General features: G+C 46.5%; 1 protein-coding gene across 1 annotated transcript in view; it reads left to right on the top strand.

The window, feature by feature from the left end:
• The window catches only part of Lama3 (laminin subunit alpha 3), a 207,665-nt gene that overhangs the window by 10,507 nt on the left and 173,946 nt on the right, over positions 1-23,212 (top strand). The window contains exon 2 of the mRNA XM_021645417.2: positions 7,483-7,635. Coding sequence (XP_021501092.2) covers positions 7,483-7,635 — 153 coding nt within the window. The remainder of the gene's footprint in view (positions 1-7,482; positions 7,636-23,212) is intronic.

Here is a 23,212-nt window from a genome sequence, read left to right as displayed (position 1 = left end):
TATTTCTGGGTCCATTTGCCCACTGAGGAAAGGAGTTATTAAGTTGTCCCTGAGTAGTTTAAGTCAAGGTCTAAATGAAAGGGCCTGCCTGTGGTTGTGGTGTGTGTGCAAACTCCTGGCTAAAGACTAAGGAGAGGCCAGAGTGCATTTGGACAGGGCTGCGTCTGTAGGGGGAGAGACGAGGATTAGAATTAGAATTTTCATGCCAACTGGGTGGAAACTGCCTAGGCGAAGCCAGCTCACTGAGTTCCACGTGTCCTTGCAACTTCCAACCTTGTAAGCATTATAATCTCTCAGTGAGTTCACCATGCTCAGAAAACACACGTGGAATTAATGAATGGGTGTTTGCTAGACAGAACATGGGCTCTCGGGGCCTGTGTCTGTCTTCATCCCAAGAAGTGGAGGAGGAAACTGGTTCCCAGTACTCGGATGCTAGCACGTCTCTGTGCAAACTTTATAGGAAGGCGCCAAGGAAAGGGTAGAGGTAAGCCTGATAACTAACCAGGCTTGGCCTGCAAACACCTTTATCTTTTGTCTCTGTTCTGCCTTCATCGTCACAGCAATTTAAAAATTCACAGAGGAGCTTTGCTGGACATGCTCATCTTACCAAAGAGGATTCTGAAGAACAGAGACCCTTAGTGACATTCTAAGACTCCACAGCAAGTGTGTGGCAAAGCCACGACTCAAACTAAGGGTGACTGGTCTGTGCCTTACCTGCCGTGCCCTGCTTCCGTGATAACTGCTGTGCCGGTCACCACGCTCTCCTCGGAACTCCAGCTGAACTTCCCACCATCCAGATGATGCCACAGCCCTGTGGGGCTGTTTCTACTCTTCCATGTCAGCTCATGAGCTCCCCGAGGGTGGGGCCGCTTCTTTCTGCCTGTGACTGGGCTCTCCTGTGGCAGCTTGTCTTAGGCACAACGTTCAAAGGCGACGGCAGCCTAGAATTTTCCTGCCAGAACGACTAACCCTGGTGGGAGCATTGGACAAGAAAGCACCAAGCGCCGAGTTCCAACAAGCTGTGCTTTGGAAGGCAGGTGTTTTGTGAACCTTCCCTGAAGGACAAACATCTGCTCGCTCCAGATAGGGCACTATGACAGACCAAATTATTCTACTCAAGTCTAGTTTGATGAGCCAGCGAGTTTCCTAGGTCTCCTTATGGTGCAGGCGGTGGCCCCTAGGCAAACGCCGCACTGAACAGTCTCACCCGGCAGAGATGACGACCCCCCCTTGGCTGCATGGATGGCCCGCTCCCATCATAAGACCCTGGGGACATGCACAGAGTGACAGGAGTCCCAGGCAAGAGTCAAACGACCCTCCCGCACCCTCTTCCATGAGGGAGCATCACCAGCCGTGACCTTCTGAATGGCCACAGCTGCTCATTGAAGATCGTGATGTGTCGGTGTGGCCTGGATGTCAGAGCCTGGGTTCCTGACACTTCAGTTAAGATGCGTGTCTACACTGGGCTTCAGGAGGCTGGAGGAGACGAGGCAGGAGTCTTCCCCTCAGGTGTCAGAGGAAGCAAGCTCTGTGGACATCCTGAGTTTGGGCTTGGATTCTCCATTACCTACAGGATTTTTTGACAGGGATATGAGGGTCCCGTCTTTAAGGGAGAGCGGAAGATGGGGCCCTGTAGGAAGCCTTGGGGGTGGAACAAAGGCCACTTTTTTTTTTGGAGATGTTTATAAACAGACTACCACAAAAGTAGTCCTTAAACAGAACGAGGAGAGGTGGTGGCTGAACAAATGGTTGGGAACATTCAGTTAGGAGTCTTCTTTGTGTTTGAGGCACCGAGGAAGGGTTCAGGCCCATTTGGACCAGCTCACATAAACACCTGGGTACTGGTCTGGGCGATCTGTTTAGAGACTTTCCTTCTGCGGGCACCTCACACACACCTCTGTCAAGACTTGCTTTGTGTGGGGTTAAATTAGTTTACTAAGGCTGCCGAAAGGGGTCCACGGATTGGAAACCTGAAACAATGGGATTTAGTGTTCCACCACTCTGGAGACCCAGGATCAAAGTGTCGTCAGGCCACGTCCTCTGCTCTCACTCCTTGGCTGCAGGTGATCTCTTCCTGGGCCTTTACACGCTTTGCCTGTGGCGAGTCCTTATCTCACCTCAAAGCACACTGGCCTTATTGGATTAGGGCCTACCCTCATGACCTCATTTTATCTTAATTGTCGCTTTGAAGTCTCTTTCTCCAAATACAGGAACATTCGGAGGTACTAAAGATTAGGTATTAAATATAAATTTTGGGACCCAGTGTAGCTCACAGTGTCTGCCCCAACCTAAGTAAATGATTATACGATTATGTCCACTGTTCTAATTTGCTGAGGTGCGTCTATCCCATGCTGGGCAGAATCTTTCTGAGGACATCTATGGTAGCTCCCATCCCATTCCCTTTCTTCAGCTGCTTCCAGGATCTATTCTGTTTGCCCTTCTGATTGCTTATTTTCCAGAAGGCTTTCCTTCAATACTTAGAGCCAACTGTGAATCTCTTGTTTTCTCTCTCACTCAAATCTTTCTATCCAGGAGCCTGGCACAGTGGGGAGGTAATGTTCCCGCCCCTGGCGCTGTGAAACGTGCAGAGCCGCAGTACCAGCTACTCCGTGTGCCGGGGAATCACCACTCACTCCACACTGTGCAAACTTTCAGGAATGACCAAGTGCTCGCTTTGACAATTGTAGCCACACCTGTGTGCTTTCGTGCCTCTCGAAGGCAACAGGGTCTTTGCAAAGGGGCGGCCTCAGGTTTGAAGTTGGCTCCCTGCAGAGCGCTCTCCCTTTAGGGCTGGCTTAGGTTTGAGCACTGGCACTGCCATAGCTGTTAGAGTCGTAGAGAATGATGGATAGGAGTGGAGCCCCTGACAGTGTGCGTGCACGGCACATGAGGTTGATGGATGAGTGTGCCTGGATGTTCCTCTTGCCAGGATTTCTGTGCCCGATGTGAGGGTGAGCCTGGAAACTGCTGCCTGGCAGGACTCCTCTCTGAGCTGGGCCTCTGCGCACATCTGTTGGGGCAGGTACTTGGAAACCAGCATAATTGCTATTCCAATGTGGCCTCACATTCCGTCCGACTCGGAGCAGGGCTCTCTGATGGAGCTTGCAGAGTGGCTCAGCCGGGGAAGAGTGTTGGGCTGCTTGCAGCATTTTCAGACCTCTGTGCAGCTCCTGGCCCCTGCGTGCCCTGGCTGTGTGGTTTCCGGCCAGGCATGCTAACTCTTTTTGACTCCGTCTTGCCACATCCCCGTGTCCCGTGCTTTGTCATGAACCTGCGTGCGGTAGATGCCAAGCCGAGAACGCCATGGTGCACCCGGCCCCCCAGGTGTCCGTGCCGCCTCGGTTATAGCACTTTCTAGGAACGTGTGCTGGTCAAATGATTGCTCTGGTCTCTTAGCAACTTTCTTCAAGGGCAGAGCCAACCATTAGTGTTATTTCTCTGCTTTTACCCCAGTTTCCAATGCTCTAGATTTGTGGCGTTAGTTTGAATAAACTGAGCAAAAGAACCAATGTTCAAACAGAAAACCAAAAGTTCCATCAGGGGGTACTGTTGGAATCCGTGCCTGCTTAATTAGGACCACACAGGATTTGTATTGTGAATTCGGTGCAGAGTGTGGCTTGCCAGAGGCTGCTTAGCCTAAGACAATGATCAAGAGTGTTGGGAGCTAGCAGAGACTAGATTCCCATCCTTATGAAGAAGATGCCATTGCTGGACCCCTGGGTGAATGCTGGCTTAGCTCCGTGGACTGCCTATGCTGGGGCATTACACTTCATGGATATTTATTTGAACATATCCTTTTTTTCTTTTTTAAGATCTACTGTATTGTAGTAGCATGGCCCCTGGTGCTTTGTATTAACTTAATTCTCTTCCCTCCCCCTGCCCCACCACAAGATTCTTACTGTTCTGTGAACACTCCCTCACCCAAAAATGATGTTTGTGTTACCTTGCCTCCTGATTGGCTAAATAAATACTTCCTACACATGGGCAGGGCAAAGGTGAGGTGGGCGGAGCTAAGGTTCTTGGGTTTGGAGGAGAGGGGATCACAGGAAAGAGAGGAAGGTGAAGGCGAAAGGAGAAAGCAGGGTTGCCATGGGATAGAAAAAGAAGCAGGAGGAAAGGCTCGGAGAATGGTGTGGAGAGGAAGGGCCCAGATGAAGAATATAAGCAAGTATTTTGGGATTATGGATGGAAAGTAGTCCAGATAGGAATGATTAAAGCAAATGGCATGGGATGGGGGCTGGGAGATAATGAGAGAGCATAGATGGAATTATCTGCCCAGCCCAAGGTGAAATACGGCAAATCTAAAATCTAACAGGTGTCTGTGTCTTTATTAATTATGATAGCAGGCTAGATAATACCACTGCAATGATTACAGGGCCAATAATAAACATGTACTTTTAAAATTACATTGTATTCTATTTATGTGTGTAGATCTCTCTCTCGTGTGCAAGATCATTTAATAGTGCAGTAAATATGCATGAACTTGCTACCAAAATCAAAAGCAGAACCTACATGATAACCCGTGTGGTAGCTTATGTCCCCTTGTTTCCACTGTCCCCAGTCACTTGAGGAAAGCACCATCCTGAATCCTTTATTAATTATTATGTTGTTTTCCTCCATTTCCTTCTTTTTTTTTTTTCTTTTTGATACAGGGTCTCACTGCACAGCCCAAGGTGCCTTCAATCTCATGATGCTTGTACCCAGGCTCCCAAGCACTGGGACTACAGTCTTATACCCCCGTGCCCAGCTTCCTATTTGAAATAAAGTTTTTATTATACCCATATATATTTTCTAAAGAATACATGCTTTTCATTACAGGTTGCTTTTAGTTTTATGCTATTTTCACCAATTTATTTCCAAGATTCCACCGTCTTGCTGGATATACTCATTCATTATTGTTTAAACAGCCACTTATGGTGTGACCATGCCATTCTCAAATCACCTGCTATCCTGTAGCCAGGCAGTTAGCTAAGTCTCAGGATCTTGCTCTTCTGAACAGGCTGCAATAAATATTCTTGCATGCGATGGCATCAAATATGTTATATTGCATGCTATGTTCTAAGTGGGAATTTATTGTAGGAGTGATGTAAAAGCAGCTTCCAAAGTTTTTATACCCTTTTTGCCCTTAGTGTTTATGCTCTTAATACACCCTTTTAATACTTACTGTCAGCACATTTTAAACTTGGGTAGGCTGAGTATGAAGTGCTATCACATATGATCTGCTAGAGCTGCTAATGGTGATGTGGGGAGATATTTTCTCAAGTGTTTTACACCGCCTCTCCTGCAAGAGGCCTGTTCCTGTTTTGCCCATTTTTTCTGTTGAACTGTTTGTACTTTTTTTGATGCTGTGAAAAGATTTGGTGTATGTTTTGGAAATTTAGGGATATTCTGTTCTCTGTTGAGTTACTGATTCTTTTGCATATAATAAGTAAAGGAACATCCAAAACTTGGAGGCTTAAATCAATAGCAAAACCTTTTCCCATGAGGAAGGGCCTTGCTGCTCAAGCCTGGCAACCTGAGTTTCATTCCTGGAATCCACATAAAGGTAGAGGGAACCAATTGCCTAGCATTTTCCTTTGGCCAACACACACACACACACACACACACACACACACTCAAACACACACACACACACTCTCCCACATGCACACACACACATGAAGACACACATGTTGTATACTTTTTAAAACTCTTGTATTTACATTTCTTTTATCTTTTTCTCCCTACTCCACCCTAGTTCTTTCCAACACCCCAACACCAGATAGGAGAGAGAAAGGATTAGTGGGAGAGGGGCGCAGTTCTTTTAGCTGCTTCCTGCTGGTTAGGGTCATCGGGTTCCTTAGAGACTGTCCAACCCTCTTTTCAGGAGATCTCCAACTTCTTGTCTCACAACAGCAACCAGAAGCAGCGAGGGGGAAGCAGGAGCAGCCTTATTCTTTCTCAGACCTCCACACTCTCTGGGCTCTGGCATGCATTCTCTCTCCAGAGTCTTCGGGTTTAAACTATCTGCAGCTGGCAAAGAGCTCCTCTCAGAACCCACATGAGTCTGCTGCTGTGGACCATCTGATTCAGTCCCACATCCCCCACCTGGGACCGAAACAAATCCACAACACACTTTTACATGCAGTCTCCCACGCGTATTCACACGTATACTCACGCACACAACACGACAGTAACAGTAATTTTTAGAACACCTTTAAACTTCTTAAGAAATTGCGAAGGGAGTCTTTGTTCTGCTGACCTTCTAGGCGGTGTGACGGGTTGGCTGAAGTGGCAGGGTGCAGAGGAAGCCATGCACAAACTTTGCTCCCATGCCTCCAAGGCGCTGCCTCTGAGTTCTAGAAATTCTTTATATAATACCAAACGATTAGACATCTACACAAGCAGCTCAGCACGTGGGAAAGAGCAGTTGTACACCACAAAAGCACATTTTGCGTACAATCACATTTGACTGCATGGCAGAAACAAGCTTACCTCAGAACATTTGAGAGCGTTTGAAAATGGCAGAAGAGCTACGCGTTTGCTACACCATGTTCCTGAGGAGGTGGTGAGCGTAGTTCTGCTCCTTCACCTCCCACCTCCTTCATGCTCCTTATACTACAGGGTAACTTATTTGGGAGCGTAGCAGTCCAGTCTGTGAGGCCATCCCCTGTGGGGAAGCATGGTGCTTTGACCAGGCTGATGTATTAGCCAGACACGAGGAGGACCAAGGCTCAGCTTTTTAGCTGGTAAAAAGCAGTGAAATTCTGCACTGGAAGGAACAAAGGAGAACGACAGCAGGATCCAATCTGCCAGTCAGAAGAGTGAGGAAGTCAGTTAGGGGCTGGCTATTCCCAGCCAGAAAAACAGACTCCAGTTTACCCGTGCAGTTAACTGCTTCTTACTCTGGCACTCCCAGCCAGCTTCATGTCCCCGTTGACCTCTCTTTCAATACCTAGTTCAGTGTGGGCCAGCTGGCCCCTGTCTTTGCTCATGTTGGTTGTTCACCTTGGAACACTTTCTTGTTCCGGGCTAAAAACTGTTTGCCCCAGGCCTCACCTTCACTCTCACCAGCAGCCCAGGAGTCATCTCTTCCACCGTGAGCTGTACCCAGCCCTGGACTGCAGCAGCATTCTGTACTTTGCTGTAGGCTATGGCTTCCCTGGTGCTCCTTTGTACAGTTTGTGCCTGTGCTGGGATCATGGCTGGGATCCTCTTCCTGCTCCAGGACCTCACATAGAACTGCTAAATTGAGGACTTTAAGAGTCCAGGGGGCTTGTTAAGGAGAAAATATCTTTGCACCCCCAACACAGAAGGCAAACAGGTGACATGGTTTCAGACTAAGTGGAAGAGGAAGCCTGACGGCCCTCAAACACTGCCTTCGGCCACGGCAGGCATCTCAAGAGGCACAGGGCAGTCTTTGGGGGGCTTTTTTTTTTCCCTGTTAAACTGATGCAAAAACATTTGTTGAAAATATGTAAAAGGGCCTTCTCTCCTCCTCAGGGCCAGTTCTGTGACTACTGTAATTCGGAGGATTTCAGGAAGGCTCATCCGGCCACCCACGCGATCGATGGGTCAGAACGGTGGTGGCAAAGCCCGCCTCTCTCCTCAGGCACACAGTACAACAGAGTCAACCTCACCTTGGATCTGGGTCAGGTGAGTTGTGCTTTCGATTGGAATGATTGGTTCGAATCACTGTCTCTGTGGTGCTTTCTGACAGTCAAAACTAAACTTTAGGTTAAATCCATTCGTTGTTCTCATTCCATGACGTTGATAACTGCTTCCCCGACCAGCAGGAACTGCAAGCCGGAGCCTCAGCCTTGTCTTGGCTCAGCTGGTAAAGGGTTTGCTGCACAAATGCGAGGACTTTGGTGTAGTCCCTTAGAACCTCCGGGAGAGGCCAGGCCTGGTGGCAGGCCGTCACCCCAGGGCTAGGAAGGTGGAGACGGGACCCCTGGATATGATGGCCAGCCTGCCTTGTCAGCGAGCCCCAGGTTCAGTGAGAGACACAGCTCAAAGATAAGATGGAGAGTGGTTAAGAGAGAGCCAGTGTTGACCTCTGGCCCCCACACACCAGAGTACATAAGTGTGTACACAGTCCACACATACACCTACATGCATATACATACATGAACACACATAAATACGTAGCTGTGAATAGCTGCTTTATAAAAGTATTCCTTATTCTTATTTTTAATTGTGGAGTAACACAAATATAAAATTTTTCATTTTCACCATCTTAAGCGCGTTGTTCAATGGCAGTTAGGACACTGACATTGTTGTGCAGACAGCATTGGCTACCTTCCAAAGTCTTCATTGCTTCACCTGGTAGGCTGCAACTCTATACCTAGTCATCTCCATTCCTTCCCTCCTTCACTCCAGGCAACCACTGTGCTGTCTTCTGGGGACCGATGTCTCCAGAAATGAAGTGAAATCATGTTGTTGGGATATATTTAAAAATACACCATGCATCTGACAGATTTGATATGAAAGAGTTATTGGATGGAAATGGAGAGAGGGGGAAGGAGAGAGAGAGGGTGAGAGAAACAGACAGACAGACATGGTGGGGGGGAGAGAGACAGACAGACAGACAGACAGACATGGTGCCTCAACAGAGAGAGGGAAGAGAGCAGAGAGAGAGCAAGAGTGAGATGGGAGGGGCAGTGGCAAACCAGTAGTGCCTAAGTACCTGGCCCGGAAGATGTCAGGTGCAGGACGCAGGCCCTGACATAGGATGCTGTCAGGACCCTAAAGGTTCCTGAGGACCTGCACAACATAACACATATAATATTTGATAATGTGGCTAGCTTATTTCCATTAGCCTAAGCTCTCAAGGGTCATAACTTTGTACAATGTGTCAGTATTTCCCCCCTCTTCCATGCTGAATGGACAGAATTCCATGTCTTCTGATTCACCTTTTGTTTGTCTCCATTGATTAACACTTGGTTTACTTCCAAGTTTGGGCTATTGTGAATAGTGCCCTCAAACATATGGGTGTGGCAATTATATTTTCTTATTGCATTCTTTTCCTGGAAATCCTGATTCAATGAACAATGAAATACCATAATTTGGGATTTTATTTGGCCAACCAGTTCACAGGGAGGCAAGTTTGAGGTCTACTCTTGTGTGTGAGCTACGAAGGTCCCAAGATGCCTGCCTCTAGTGTGTCTAACATATGGTCAACCCCCTTGCACTTGGGCACAGGTGGCATTGTGACTGTCATAGATGCGACTCCCATAATTAGGTGGATTGTATGGTAAACATGAGGGATTTTTGTGAATGCATTTATGGTCCCATAAGCCAGTTAATTCAAATGGGGAGGCTTTCTCTGACGAGAGCACTTTCCAGTGGGATTGACCCTTCTGGGGGAGACATTTGACCCACGAGAGACTCTGCCCCTGGCCTGAAAGGCAAAGGCTGTCCGGTTGTGGCCTTGCCCAGAGAGAGCCTTGGGGCAAGGATCTGAAGGTTGGCTCCAGAAGCTGAGAGTGGCCTCCAGCCAACAGTCGACAGGGCTGGATCCAGCAACAGCTTGATTGCACTTTTGATCTTGAGCAGACAACTCGGCCAAGCCGTGCTGACTTGTAACTAGTACTCTGAGATAATAAATGTGTTATTTCAAGCATTAAACTTAAGGTACTTTGTTATGGCCAAGTAGAAAATGAAGACAGATTATTCTACCTTCTAAAGTAGGAAGCTCACACTATTCCTTTAACATGTACTCACTACAGTCCAGTAGCCACTTGAGATATATCACAGCTACTAAATACATGCATAATAACTCATGTGGTGTCTGTGGAGCTGAAAAGAGTAATGGAGGACTGAAAAAGTGGAGTAGATTAAGGGCATCCTGAGCTTCAGGGACGATCACACTGTAGCTGGCAGCTTTTCTTTGGCTGTTCAGAACAGAGTTTTTGAGAATATAAGGCTGAAGCAATCTTGAAGCACGTGAAGGAGTTTGTCATGTAAGCAGATGCCTGTCACCCAGACAAAGGGAGCAGCTCTACAAAAGCCCCTGAGATGGAGCTTGTATGAAAAGTAGGAGGAGCGGCATGGAGGAGAGAATGAATGAGGAGGTGGCAGTGGGGGAAGCAGTCAGAGGAAGAGCAAACAGAGACCTCCCAAGCCTTAGGAATGACTTTGGCTTGAAAGGGAGACAAGGGTCAGTTCTCTGATATATACCTTAAGGTCATTTTTGGGGTGCTCTGTACAGGAGTGTAAGGATCTGGGTAGGAGATGGTTACCATGACCCTTGAGAAAGATGCTGGTAGTAGCCATGGCAGCGAGCGATTGGATACCAGCTCTGCTTGGATGATAAAGCTGCATGACTTCAGAGCAGGTTGCAAGTTGAGTTAAAGAGAGGATTCAGGAGCGATGCCCCAGACTTCTGAGGACCACTGTTGACAGAAATGTCCACGGGAAAACTGTACATCTGATGCTACTGGTCCAGATTGCTGTCTGGGCCAGAAGCAGAATAATAATGGCTTCAGTTAGTCTTGTCCTATGCTGGCTTCTCCTCTGCAGCGTCTTGAATCTGTTGACTTGTGCTTTCCATCAACTTTGGATATTTTAAGCCATTATTTTATTGAATAATTCTCAGTACTTTTCCTTCTGGGATTCTGATAACAAATGTTAGCTTTAAAAAGTGTGTGTGTGTTTGTGTGTGTGTGTTGGGGTGAGCGTTTACCCTGTGTGTCCAGGTGTCTGCAGAGGTCTGCCCCCCTCCTACTCTGATGTGAACTGCTGGACATGGATGGTGGAAACCAACCTCAGTCCTCCAGAGGAGCAGCGAGTCCTCTTCAGCACTGAGCTGCCTCTCCAGCCCCAGGCATTAGCTCTTTTGTTACTATTTTTCAGTTCCCTGAAGCTCAGCTCATTTTCATTTTCCAGTTAGTTTTTTTCTCTCGTTTTTTGTGTTTTTTTTTTTTCAGTTTGGACAATTTATATTATTCTGTCTTTCAGTCCACAGATTATTTTGTGTTTTGCCTCTATTACACTCTCAGGTCCACACAATTTATGTCCCTCTGTAAGTCCCCCTTTTTACTTGTTCTTCATTATGTGTTTTATTTATTCATGAAGGTTTTGTATTTCAGAGTATTTATGATCAGTTATTGGGACATTTTATAACTATAGCCTGAAAGAATTCCTCAGATTATTCTACCACATGATTCATTGTCTCATTGTCTTTTCAAGTGGTGATTTTTTCATGGTGTGATGAATACTTTCTGCTGTATTCTAGATCTTTTGAAAATTATGTTAGATGAGGACTCCAGGCTCCAGTTAGGTCTTTTGTCTTAGCTGACTGTCTTCACTGTGGTGTAGGTCCTGGCGTGCCTTTGCGAGCTCTGGCTCCAGTCATCGTTTTCAGAGTTCTTGCCGTACTGTTCCCGTCTGCTTTGTTCACCGGGTGCCAAACTCTCCTGCTTGGTACCACTGTCTCTAGGAGCAGAATGAGTTTCTCTGCACCCATTTAGTAAAGGGTCGAAAGCATTGGGGAATTTGGGGCCAGAGCGTGCTTCTCCCAAACCACCGTCTGAGATCTCTGGTGAGGAATGGAGAGTGTATACATAGAATTAAACTGTGACATTGGATGAAAGTCAGAAGAGGACAGAACCAAGGGCTGAGTCCTCGGACTCACCAACACTGAGAAGTCAGAGCAGGGGAGGAAGATTGGCCTTGGTCAACAATGATGGAGGAGTCAAACACGAGAATGTGGTGACCTAAAAGACCAAGAAAAGGTGAGGAAAAGGAGGAGGTTTACAGGTCAACAGTACAACGAGTCCCATAAAAAAAGAAGGCAAAAGATCTGAATATAATAGGTACTCCAGAAAAGGTGTACAGATGATGAGCAAGTCCACAAAATCAGGCTCAGCATCATCAGTCACCAAGAAAATACAAACCAAGCCACGATAAGGGGCAGGAGAGATGGGTGGCAGTTAGGAACGAGCACTGCTCCTCCGGTCAGTTCCCAGCACCCGTGTCAAGCAGCTCACAACTACCTGTACCTCCAGCTTGGGGGATCTGCAGCTCTTGCAGCTTCCATGGGCACCCGTGCACACATGTACACACCTCGTGCCACATAAGAAAAAGACAGTAAATCTAAAACCATGACTCTCGCTGTAATCAAACACCACCTCATACTGACTTAGGTGGCTATCCTAAACATCTTGATAGTAACACTGTTAATGAGGCTATGAAGAAACTGGATCTCATGGACACCGTTGATTGACACACACAAAGGTGTAGCTGCTTTGGAGACCCTTGGTAATTTGTCACCAAGTTAAGCACAGAGTTACCGTAAGACTCGGAAGTATCACTTGTAATTTGTGGCCAAGAGGAAAGGGCACAGGCATCCACAGCCATCTTGCTCATTAGTCAGTACTGTACACTGTTTGTAACGGCTCACGCTGGAAGCATCTAGAAGGTCTATCAACCGATGAACGAGTAAACCAGAGTCGCCATGCTCATACATTGGGTTAGTGTCTAACAATAAGAGTCACCAGATCTCAACGGAAGCCACCTGAACAAATCCTGAAAACATCATGGTGTACAAAGGAAGCCGGTTAAGAGGCCATGTGCCCCGGGCTCCCACGTGTGTGAAATGTCCAGACAGGCAGATCTAGAGGGAGAAGTTAGTCAGCATCTACCTGGGCCTGGGGCTTCTGGAGGAAAGTGGAGAATAACTGCAAATAGGTCTGAAAAATGTATGAAGAAAAGCATCAGCTAGCAACAGGCTTGTGTGCAGCCGGTGACATGGGTAAGAGGAAAACCACTACTGTTAGTACACGAATCTATCAGGTGCTGTCAGCACTCACACAAAAACGAGCGTCAGTGACGTGCCATGAACACGTTGCTCTTGTTGCTCCTGTGTGCAGCGCACAGCTCACCTGAGCAACGCTGCTAGAAAGGATTAAAGATGGATGCTGTACCCTGAAGGTCCTGGAATGCCCTTTTCATCCAGGCTGGGCCTAGTTTTGTGACAGGAGGGCTCTCGGCCTCCTTATTCTGTGTCAAGAGGAGTAGGGCTCTTCTGATGCTATCTCACCATCACTCTGCGTGTGATTTGATTCACAGAGACCCATCCTGGGTCAAAAAGCTGTAATGCTGATTCAGTTGTGAATTGTCTTTCCAAAGAGCTAACTTAACTTAAGCTTTAACATGAGCTTTATCAGTAAGGACCAAGGTTTACCTATTCACTTTTTACTTTATTTTATTTTTTGAGAAAAGGTCTGATTATGTAGTCCAGAGAGTGGAGAACTCATAGTCCTTCCGCCTTGACCTCCCAAATGCTAGGATTACAGGATACACCAGTACAAACCATTATGTCACTTTTTACCTGAGGTTTTCTATAACAAGGAATTTTAGCCTATCAAAAGGATTCTTGCCGAACATCACCACACTTGTTGTACTTACAGCTTTTTAAAAGACCATTTCTAAAAGACCTGCTTTTCAAAGCACCCCTTTGATGTACTAAAGAATCCCTAATTAAGACACTTCAGAAAACACCAGCATAGCAACAGGTTGGTAATCTGCTGGTGTCTGGCAGACACCAGTCATGACATTCATGTTCATGAAGGCTGCGTGTCCACCTGCCTCTGGGTTGCCCAGGAGCAGCTGGGCACAGCAGGTGGCTATGTGGTCCAGAATCAGCCTGCCCTGGCCTGTTCTCCACAGCCTGCTCTGTTGCTGTGTGGTCCTTTACAGCACACTGAGCTGCTCTGTGCCTCCTCATCTGTAAACTGAGGCATCTGTACCTACACTATAGGACTGTTGAGGCTTAATGAGTTAATGGCTTCATTTCTAGACCTCTTTAGGTGGTAGTAATATTTATTTATTTATTTTAACAAAATGAAGTAAATTTCAACAAAGAGTCATGATTAAGAAGGATAGACCCATAACCCTTTAGAAAACCAAATATGGTATTGTAGAAAAGTTCTCTTGAAAAGTTTAAGATCCAGGAAAGTAATAGGAGTTATACCCGGCTGAGCAATATGCTGTGTCAAGAAGCGTGTGCTGACGTGTGTGATTCCTATTTTATGCCCCATTGGTAAGATCTGTTTTATTAAGCAGCAAATGTCATCAAGAGGCTGTTTTTCACCATTTAAAAGTCATATCAATACCTTAGAGCCAAGGAAGTGTGAGTTTTGATGCATGATTGGGCCATAAAATGGATCACTGACTTGTCATGACCAAATCACCTCTTCTTAACTTGGCAAGAAGTAAAGTTTGACTGAGAAGAGTCATGATCTGACAGCTTATGTTTTCAGGAGGGGCTTGATTTCTTTGTCTCCTTCTGGGTTAGTTGGTGATTCATTCTCTCCCACCCCACCTTGTGTGTGTTCTTTTTGAACAACATTTTAAATTCATGTGTGTACAGAACATAGCTTGATCATAGCCAACTCAAGTCTCCCCTTCCACTCTCCCCACTAGTTGCTGATTTTTCACTGTGTTTTTCGAAGTCAGTGTCTTCAGTTCTCAACCCTGAAGGGCAGCTTTGCCCTCTCAAGCTGGCACAGACAGTTCTGTGACCTGCTGAAGTCCTGGTGTTCCCTGGTTCTGCAAGTTCATCTCGTCGTATGTCATTCATGAGTTTCAGGCTGCATATCCAGTGAGGACACTGTGTCTTACAGGAGGCTTTGTGTCGTCTAGCCAACCACCATCCATCTGTTTTTAAGTCTAAAGTGAAATGTGGTGTTTGGGGCAAGGAGAGTCTTGGATACATTTGGTCCTTCTGGGTGTCCTGGTGGGCATGTCTGTGGGAGATAGGAAGGGGGAGTCTTAGGGTTCTCCACATGGGCTTCCTCCAAGTGAGTCTTCCTGTGAACTCCTGACACTCACCTGTCTGCTCTCTCTCGAGGGCGGGGGTCTAGGGAAACATTTAGAGCACATGTGTTGTTGATCCTCCATGCTAGCTGGACTAAGGGGAGCTTGGATGTTGTGAAGAGTTGGCATGAGGGATGGGGAGAGTATCTAGGAACCACAGGGGGCCCACCTCAAGAAGACGGTGAAGGCTTTTCTGTGCCCATTATGTAACCTGTATTACTAAAATTGTGAAGACAAAAACAGAATGAACAAATAAAAATACAGGCCCTCAGAAGGACTGGTGAGTGGCTCGGAGACTGGGAGTGCTGAGAGAAGTCATTTTGGCCCTGCTCTGAGAGGTGGCCTGCAGCAGCTTGCAGAGCAGGGCAACAGCTGGACAGCCCATTGGATTTATGGAATGGAGGCTGCAATGCCAACTTGCTTGCCTCCTTGCTGGCTTTTCTCTGGCCCATCTTAAAGGCCTTATTTGATTCCTTTCTTCCCAAGAGCTTTTTAAGTGCCTGGAAACCCAGACAGCTAATGTCCCCAGCAGCATGCTGCCAGAGTTGGAAGTTGATGAGACAGTCTCATTTCCCTGACTCTCCATGGACCAATTCTGAAGGACATTCTATGTAACTCAGAAATCCAGGCCTCTATTCTACTTACGGCTTTTCTGTGTCCCCTATGTCTCACTCTCAATTTGTGCTTCTTGAGACCAAACTTTAATAAACTTTCTCTACCCAAGTCTTTGTTTCATACTTTAGAGAGGACCTAAGCTGATTCAGGATAAAGGGGGCTCAAGCTCCTGAACCTTTCCCAGTTCCACTAGGAGTCCTGTCTGGTTAGAGGGTGTCCTATTCAGTTTCCATGACTCCTGCTACTAGGAGTCTAGGCTAGAGTTACTCCCATGTCCAATGACTGGCCCAACCTGAAACCTACCTTATGGGAGAGAGTCAACCCCTGTACTATTAATGATGCTTGCAGCTATGCTTGGAGCCTAGCATAGTTGTCATCTGAGAGGTTCTACCCAGCAGAGGATCGAAACAGATGCTGAGACTCACAGCCAAACATTGGGAGAAGCATAGGGAGACTTGTGGAAGAGTGGGGGGAAGGTTAGAAGGGAGGGGACAGGAACTCCACAAGAAGACCAACAGAGCCAACTAACCAGGGCCCAGAGGGGCTTGCAGAGACTGAAGCACCAACTAAGGCCCACGCATGGACTAGACCTAGGTTACCTACACAGATATAGCTGATGGGCAGCTCTGGCTTCATGTGAGTCTCCTAGTAAGGGGAGCATGGAGCCATATCTGACATGGACTCTGTTGCCTGCTTTTTGATCACTTCCCCTGGCCTCACCAGGCCACAGGGGAAGAGGATGCTCTCAGTGCTGATTTGACTTGATTTTTGGGGTGGGTTGGTAGTGGGGGGGCTCCTTTTTACTGAGGAGTAGGGGAGGGGGCATAGGAGGAAGAGAGAGGGAGGGTGGGACCCAGAGGAGAGGAGGGAGGGTGCTAAAAAGTGAATAAATAATTGATTAAAAAGACAAAACAAGCAAAATAAAACAAACAAAAAGCAGCCAGGCATGGCTGTATGTGCCTGTAACTCTGGAACTATGCAGCAGGTCCTGAATATGCTGGCTTGCGAGCCTAATGAAAATGGTGGGCTTTTGGTTCAATAAAGGACCTTGACTCAAAGCAATAAGGTAGAGAGTGAGGCTGAAAAACACGCAATGTCAGGCACGCCCACAGAGGATATCTAAGAAGCGAAGATTAAGAGGGGTCCCACCCCTGGCTGAGGAGAGCTACTGGCACTTGATAGACACTTGGAGAAGGAGGGTCAGTTGTTTTAAGGGCCAAGCACCTGGTAGGCTGACTGTGCTCCGAGTAGATGCCTCGTGCTCAGGAGTACAGCAACATGAATTAGGTTGGATGTTTCTGTAAAGAGGGTACAAAGTTAGGAGGGTAGTGAAGGGACAGTTGATTTTGGAGGAGTTGGGGGAGAGAAGGTGACATGACCAAAATATGTCATATAAAATTTTCAAAGAATTAATATTTTTCAAAAGAACAAAAGAAACTATCATAATTCTTCAGGAAAACTAGGTCACAGGGGAAATAATCCTATTATTCTACACTTCTGTTCCTATGAACTTACCACAAACTACAAGGACCAAATGCAAATGCAAGGTCCAACCAAGGGAGAGTCGATTTAATATGGAGATACCTTTGAGGATTTCCATCTTTTGTCCTTTTCAACCTTTGTGGGACTTTGGTGAATGAATCCAAATCATTCTTTGTCATCCGCGCCAGGCTGGAGTCAGTTGTGGAAGAAGGAAGCCTGGGCTTACGTTTTGGGTCTCTTTGGCTTGAAGATTTGGGAGATGAAATTGTCTCAGAGATGTTCGCAGATGAGGTCAGTCAGGAGTCCTCCCACACAGATGCAGCGCCATCCTGAAGGTGGGTTTCCACCTTCATCTTTCAGGTTCCTTAGAAACCATCCAGAATATGGCTCCAGGAAGCCAGGGGCTGTGCCATCTTTTATTCCCACGGCACAGTGTTCTTTTCTGAACTGGCATCTTGCACACTGTTTAGCCTACACTAGACGGTCAATAATGTTTGCTGAGTTGGTATAGAACAAGTGAAGGGTTACTCTGGGTCAGCTGTCATTTTCTAGAAAAATGGAAGGAAGCAGGTTGAGTGAGGCTGAGTCCCTGGACCAGAGCAGGCCCGATTTAGCTCTGCAATTAGAGGATGGCTTCCACTTACGACACTGGGTCTTTTTGCAACATCTTTTAACTATTGGGTAGCTTTAATAAAAACAGAAAATGTAGTTTGGAACAACTTTCTTTTTAAAAATAGACTATGAAGTTGGCCACAGTGGGGGCATTTCTATCACTGAGATGAGCAAATGCTACCAATCTTGGCTTCTGAGGAGCAGCTAACCAGCACACCTGTCAGAGCTTTCCGAGGTCTCCCTACCCCACTTGTCAATACTGTCTATTTCTGTGGTGCTGGGAAATGGAAGGTAGGGCATCATACATGCCAGGCAAATGCTCAACCCCTTACTACCATGAAGTGCATCCTGGTGCCTTCCTCCCCAAGGCTGACCTTGGACTTTTATGTAGCTGAGACTGAGTTTGAATTTCTCTTACTCAGCTGCCTCCACCTTCCAAGTGCTGGGATTTACGGGTATAGCTTGGGAATTGAGCCCAGGGGCTTTGTGCACGGTAAACCAGGACTCTCGCCAAGAGCCATATCCTCGGCCCACGGCTTGCTTCTGAAGGTCTCTGGAGCCTGGTTTTCTCTCCACCATTTCGGCACTCTCGTGATTTGGCCCTTGACGACTTTTCACAATGAGCTCATCAGCCTCGACCTGATCTCCATCTTCTTCTGCCCTCAGCTCACCTGAAGGACAGAATCCTGAGGTGAGATGAAAACTCCGCCATCTTCCATGAGTCCGCCTACCAGATTCTCATGGCTTCCAAGGGGAAGAGGGGAGCACACCAGCCAGGCACGCCTTGATCAGCATCTTCTACTTACTCTTCTTTATTTTCAGAGACAATAGAAAAGACAATTTCCCGGCAAGACTTATGAGCCCTTCAGTGTCTAGCTGCTCACCAGCTCCTCCTTTGTTCCCCCTCTCGCTTCTCCTTTTCCCCCTTCTCCCCCCCCTTCCTTCTCTTTTACTTTTTAAGCTCTGCAGCCCTCTTGCCTCAGCCTCCTAAGCGCTGGCGTAAGCCACAGGGTCTGTCTGCCGACATCTTGGTGGCACCTTCTCCTGCAAGCTCTGTGTCTCTCCAGCAGAGGCTTAACTGCGACCCTTGAAGCATTCTGTGCTGCTTTTTTGTTTGTTGTTTTTTTTTTTTTTTTTGCCTCTGAGGCATTTTCTGGTAGGTCACAGTACTCAGAATCCTTCCCATCCTGTCTGGTCTGGCAGCTTTCTTCCCAAGATAACCCAAATGTCATTTGTCCCAGCTGCCAGCTGCCCTCTGCTCAGTGCTGTGTTGCAAAGGCCAGGTGAACTCTGAGCTTAAGTTCAGGGACTGTATAAGCAAACATTCTTTTAAATCCATAGGACTGAAAAGTCCTGGGTCATGCCATTTTCTCAACAAACGTTGAATTACATGCAATTATAAATTCCAGACTTCTTTTCTTGTTTTCTACCTGATGACATGTTTTTCTGTAGTCGCAGACTACCTGATTGGAAAGATCTCTGGCTTTGCGAGGGGTTCTGCTGATGTGAAGAAACGCCGTGACCACAGCGACTCTTATAAAGAGCTGGGCTGGCTTTCGGTGATGGAGGGTTAGTCCATTATTATCAGGGTGGCCTGTAGGCAGACGCGGTGCTGGAGACGGAGCTGAGAGTTCTGCATCTTGATCTGAAGCAGCAGAAGGGACTGTGAGTCACACTGGGCATAGCTTGAGTGTCTGAGACCTCAAAGCCCACCCCACAGTGACACACTTCCTCCAACAAGGCCACGCCTCCTAACCGCACCACTCGCTATGGGCCAAGCATTCAAACTTGTAGGCTTTGAACGGGGGCTGTTCCTATTCGAACCACCACAGTCTCTAAAATGTTTTTATTTTTCTTTCCTATAACTAGCACCACAAACATAAACAGATACAACAGAAAATGAACTAAAAATGTTTTCTGTCCAAACACTCAGGGGCTGTGAGTAGACAGCATATGCCTCGGAAACATGAGCAGCGACGAAAGCTGGAGTAGGAAGAAGCAATGCTAATGAATGAAGTGCTTCCTTCTGGAATTTTCTCAGCCCCACAAAGGGAAGCTAATATGATAAAGTGGTCAGCAGAGGCCACTGTGACCTACTTGGTAACGTACCAGAAAATGCTGGCTCACCCAGTTAGGACTCTGATGTTTGGTTACCTTCCAGGACAAGGCCACTTGAAGTCAGAAGGATTTCTCTGCTTTGAAAGGTGAGAGCCAGGGTGTGGTGTCAGGACGGAAGCCCCCGGCTGCTGAGTCAGCTCAATCCTGCAGGCTCTCACAAAGCTAGGCAGCAAACGCTAGGATCGTGGTTCATGCTGAGTAGGGAAAGCTTAATAGAAAATACATTCTCTGCGCCAGTGAGAAAGAGCTAATCCTGTTTCTGTACAGTTGAGAAGACACATACAGGCACTGGGGAATTGGCAAGGAAGGAAATGTAGATTTAAAAACTTTTTTTTTTTTTTCAAATAAAATCACACATTCTAATTAACTTACAAGTAAAAACATCACACAGTAGGCTTAGCCACTGAAGTGCTTCCCCAGTTCCAAATCTCACTGAATTTCCACACAGAACAGCCACGCTGAAGCCTAGAGGTTTGGTTAGTATGCCTTACACTTTCACTATTGGCTATGTTTTTATTCACTTTTCTACCATGACAACAGAAAACAAAACAAAACAAAACAAACAAACAAACCCACAAAGCTATGATGGAGTTGAAACTAGCCAAAGAAATAGTTCTGTGTTCCCTTTCATGGGCCATATGACCTTCTGCCTGCTCTGCACCATTTTCTCCAGGGTACCCTTGTTCCTCCCCTTCTTTCCTCCTCTCCCCTTACCACCTCTCCACTTTAAACATATTTTTAACCGTGTGTTTGCTTTTGGTGTGTGTCTCTGTGTGTGGACACATGTGTAGCAGTCAGAGGACAACCTGGGTGTCAGTTCTTTTCTTTTACCACATGGATCCTGACGATCAAATTCAGCTTGTTAGGACTAGAGCCAAGTTGCTGTTACGCACTGACTCATCTTGCTGGCTTGCCTCTCCTTTTTTTGAGACAGGATCATATCTAGGCTTGCCTGTAATTCATGGTATAGCTCAGGCTGGCCTTAGACGCCCAGTCCTCTTTGCCTCAGAGTCCTTGGTGCTGGGATTAGAGAAGGAAACTTAGCGAGATGTTGGGAAGAGCCCAGGCTGTGTGGGAGTGGAAGTGGACCAAGGCATGAGGCTGGGGCCGGCTGGGCTCAGGGTGTGTAGGGGTCTAGTGATGAACCCCTGTCTATGGTTAGGCTCCTCTGCGTGTATGCAAATGTTCTTCAAGCCTTGTGAAGCACTCGACAACATGGAATACCGTCATCATTCCTTAGGGGAATGGTCACTGATGCCTGTCCTCCCTGTCCTGGCTTTCCACCAGGCTTCAGCTTAGAAAATTATCTCTTTCAAAGGATCAGAGTGTCTGAAAACACACCCATCCTGCAATTCTAGAGATTCAGGATGATGGAACATCTTCCCAAAGATGTACATTTAAAAGACTTACCATGGTTGGCTCGGAATGGCTACTTTGGGTGATTTCAGCTGCAGAAATTAATGAGATAAATACTAAAGTGTTCGATTCAGCATGTTTATTTAAGCTATGATTGTAGAAAGTGGATAACAAGCTCAATAAATACAATAAAGGGCCATTCACACAGCATTAAAATGATGCCATGGAATCAGAGCCAAGCTGCTGAGTATATCCATGTGGTATTGAGAAGAAAAAATGAAAAAAATATAATATGTCATATATAAGAAACATATATAGTGTATTATATATGTATTTATAAAATATATGTATACTCATACATAGTACATATTTGGTATAAGATTTCACATTGTAGTGAAAATAATCTATACATAAACCAAGAACAAAGTTGGGGGGGGGAAAGACCTCTTGAAATGCTAAATGTGCTTTTCTCAGGATCATGCTATTATCTGTGATTTTTACTTTTCTCCCTAACTCTCACTTGGGTCACAGGTTGGATTATGACCTAAGCACAGGTGGCCTCGGTCAGTGTTTTCGTCTGAAGTCTAGGGATGACTCATGAGGCTGTGGTGAGCAGGTCATAGGTTAATACCGAGAGAACCCAGCCTGTGCTCCACCTTGTGTCTGGGCATTCTTGCAGACGCGTGTATTGTTTCTAAGTTAAGGAAACAAGAGAGAGTCCAGGGACTGGGGGGACTGCTTATGGAGTGAAGTGCTGGTCTTTAAGTGTGAGGAGCTGAGTTCTAAATCCCCAGAACACACAGAGAACCAGGCACAGCTCCTGCAAGCCCAGTGCTGAGAACTAGGAGGCAGAGACAGGAAAGCTTGCAGGCCAGCTAGCCTGGTCTCCTGGGCAAAGTTCTTGGCCAGTGAGAAATGCTCTCAAGGAAAGGTGGGAGGCACCTGACAACTGACACCCAAAGTTAACCTTTGACCTCCACATGCATACTATACATATGTACACCATACCCATAAGTGCATTCATTCATGTACACACACACACACACACACACACACACACACACACACACCATAAAAGGGGACAAACAACAACAACAACAACAAAAACAAAACAAAACGATGGTTCCTGGTAGGATATAAGGTATGAATGGAAAAGCCACCTTTTGTGTCCTCTTCAGAATCCCTTCTGACCTGATCTTTTCATCTCAGAGTGAGCTTTGCCTTCTGAGATCATTAAGTGCCAACAGTCAGGAAATATCCAGTAAATGGAAATTGAGTTTCTTAAAGGAACACTTTATCCCTTAGCATATCCCTACCCCTCTCCCCCGTGAAACTTTCAAATACATGGATTTCAAATAAAATGGCTTTAAATCATGGCCATATTATTACTATTTGTGGCAAGAGTATATAAAGGAAAGGTGAGGTTCAGGAACTCTGCACAATGGTTCCAGCAAAATCTTGAGTTTAGTCTGATGCAGCAGGTGTTAATGTGATTTTTACAAAACTGTGTTTGTTTCCTAGTTTCTCTCTTAACCCTGCTATTACACAAATAATCGAGACTCTATTATATTATTTTAACAAGCTTCACAGCACAAGAACTGAGCCATTTTAACCCTATTCTTAAGCCTCTAAGTTAATTTGGCTTCCTCCCAGCATGTATCCCAGAGATACTTGCATTTTTTTGTAACTTTTCTTGCTGAGCTCTCTCTCCGGGTCCCTCCTGGACGTCTACCCATGGTGTCCTGACTGCATCTCCACAGGGCCCTAGTTCCTGTCTCTGACCTCCTGGTGACCCTGGAGGTCACTTTCCTCTGCCACTGGACTGTCTTCCTTTTTGCTTCCTCCTTCATGGGCCTCTTCTCTCCCTATTTCCACATCTGACATTCTCTTCTCCCTGGCTTCTCAGTTCCCATCCTTCTATTGCATTTTTCACTTCCAGGAAAAGCAGCAACAACAAAACCAAAATGAAGACCCATAGTGTAACTAGCCATTTATTTCCTGGGATCGTTGGCCACAAGCTACCACTAGTGCAAGCGTGCCAAACTTTAGGAACTCCAAAGGAGTGGCCCCTGTGACACACGCTGTGCCTCACGCACGTTAAGCAACCTGAGAGATGACATGGTGTAGCTACTTGGTTGACCTGCAGCAGCTTACCACAGCCGGCTGGAGCACTCACGTCTCTCCTATGCCTCTGATCTCCTTTGCCGAGCGGGTTCACCTCAGCTTC

This window comes from Meriones unguiculatus, chromosome 2, assembly GCF_030254825.1.
Source record: "Meriones unguiculatus strain TT.TT164.6M chromosome 2, Bangor_MerUng_6.1, whole genome shotgun sequence".
Classification (NCBI taxonomy): Eukaryota; Metazoa; Chordata; class Mammalia; order Rodentia; family Muridae; genus Meriones; species Meriones unguiculatus.
Note: the sequence above shows the minus strand (reverse complement) of the source record. Positions and strands in the feature narration are given on the sequence as shown.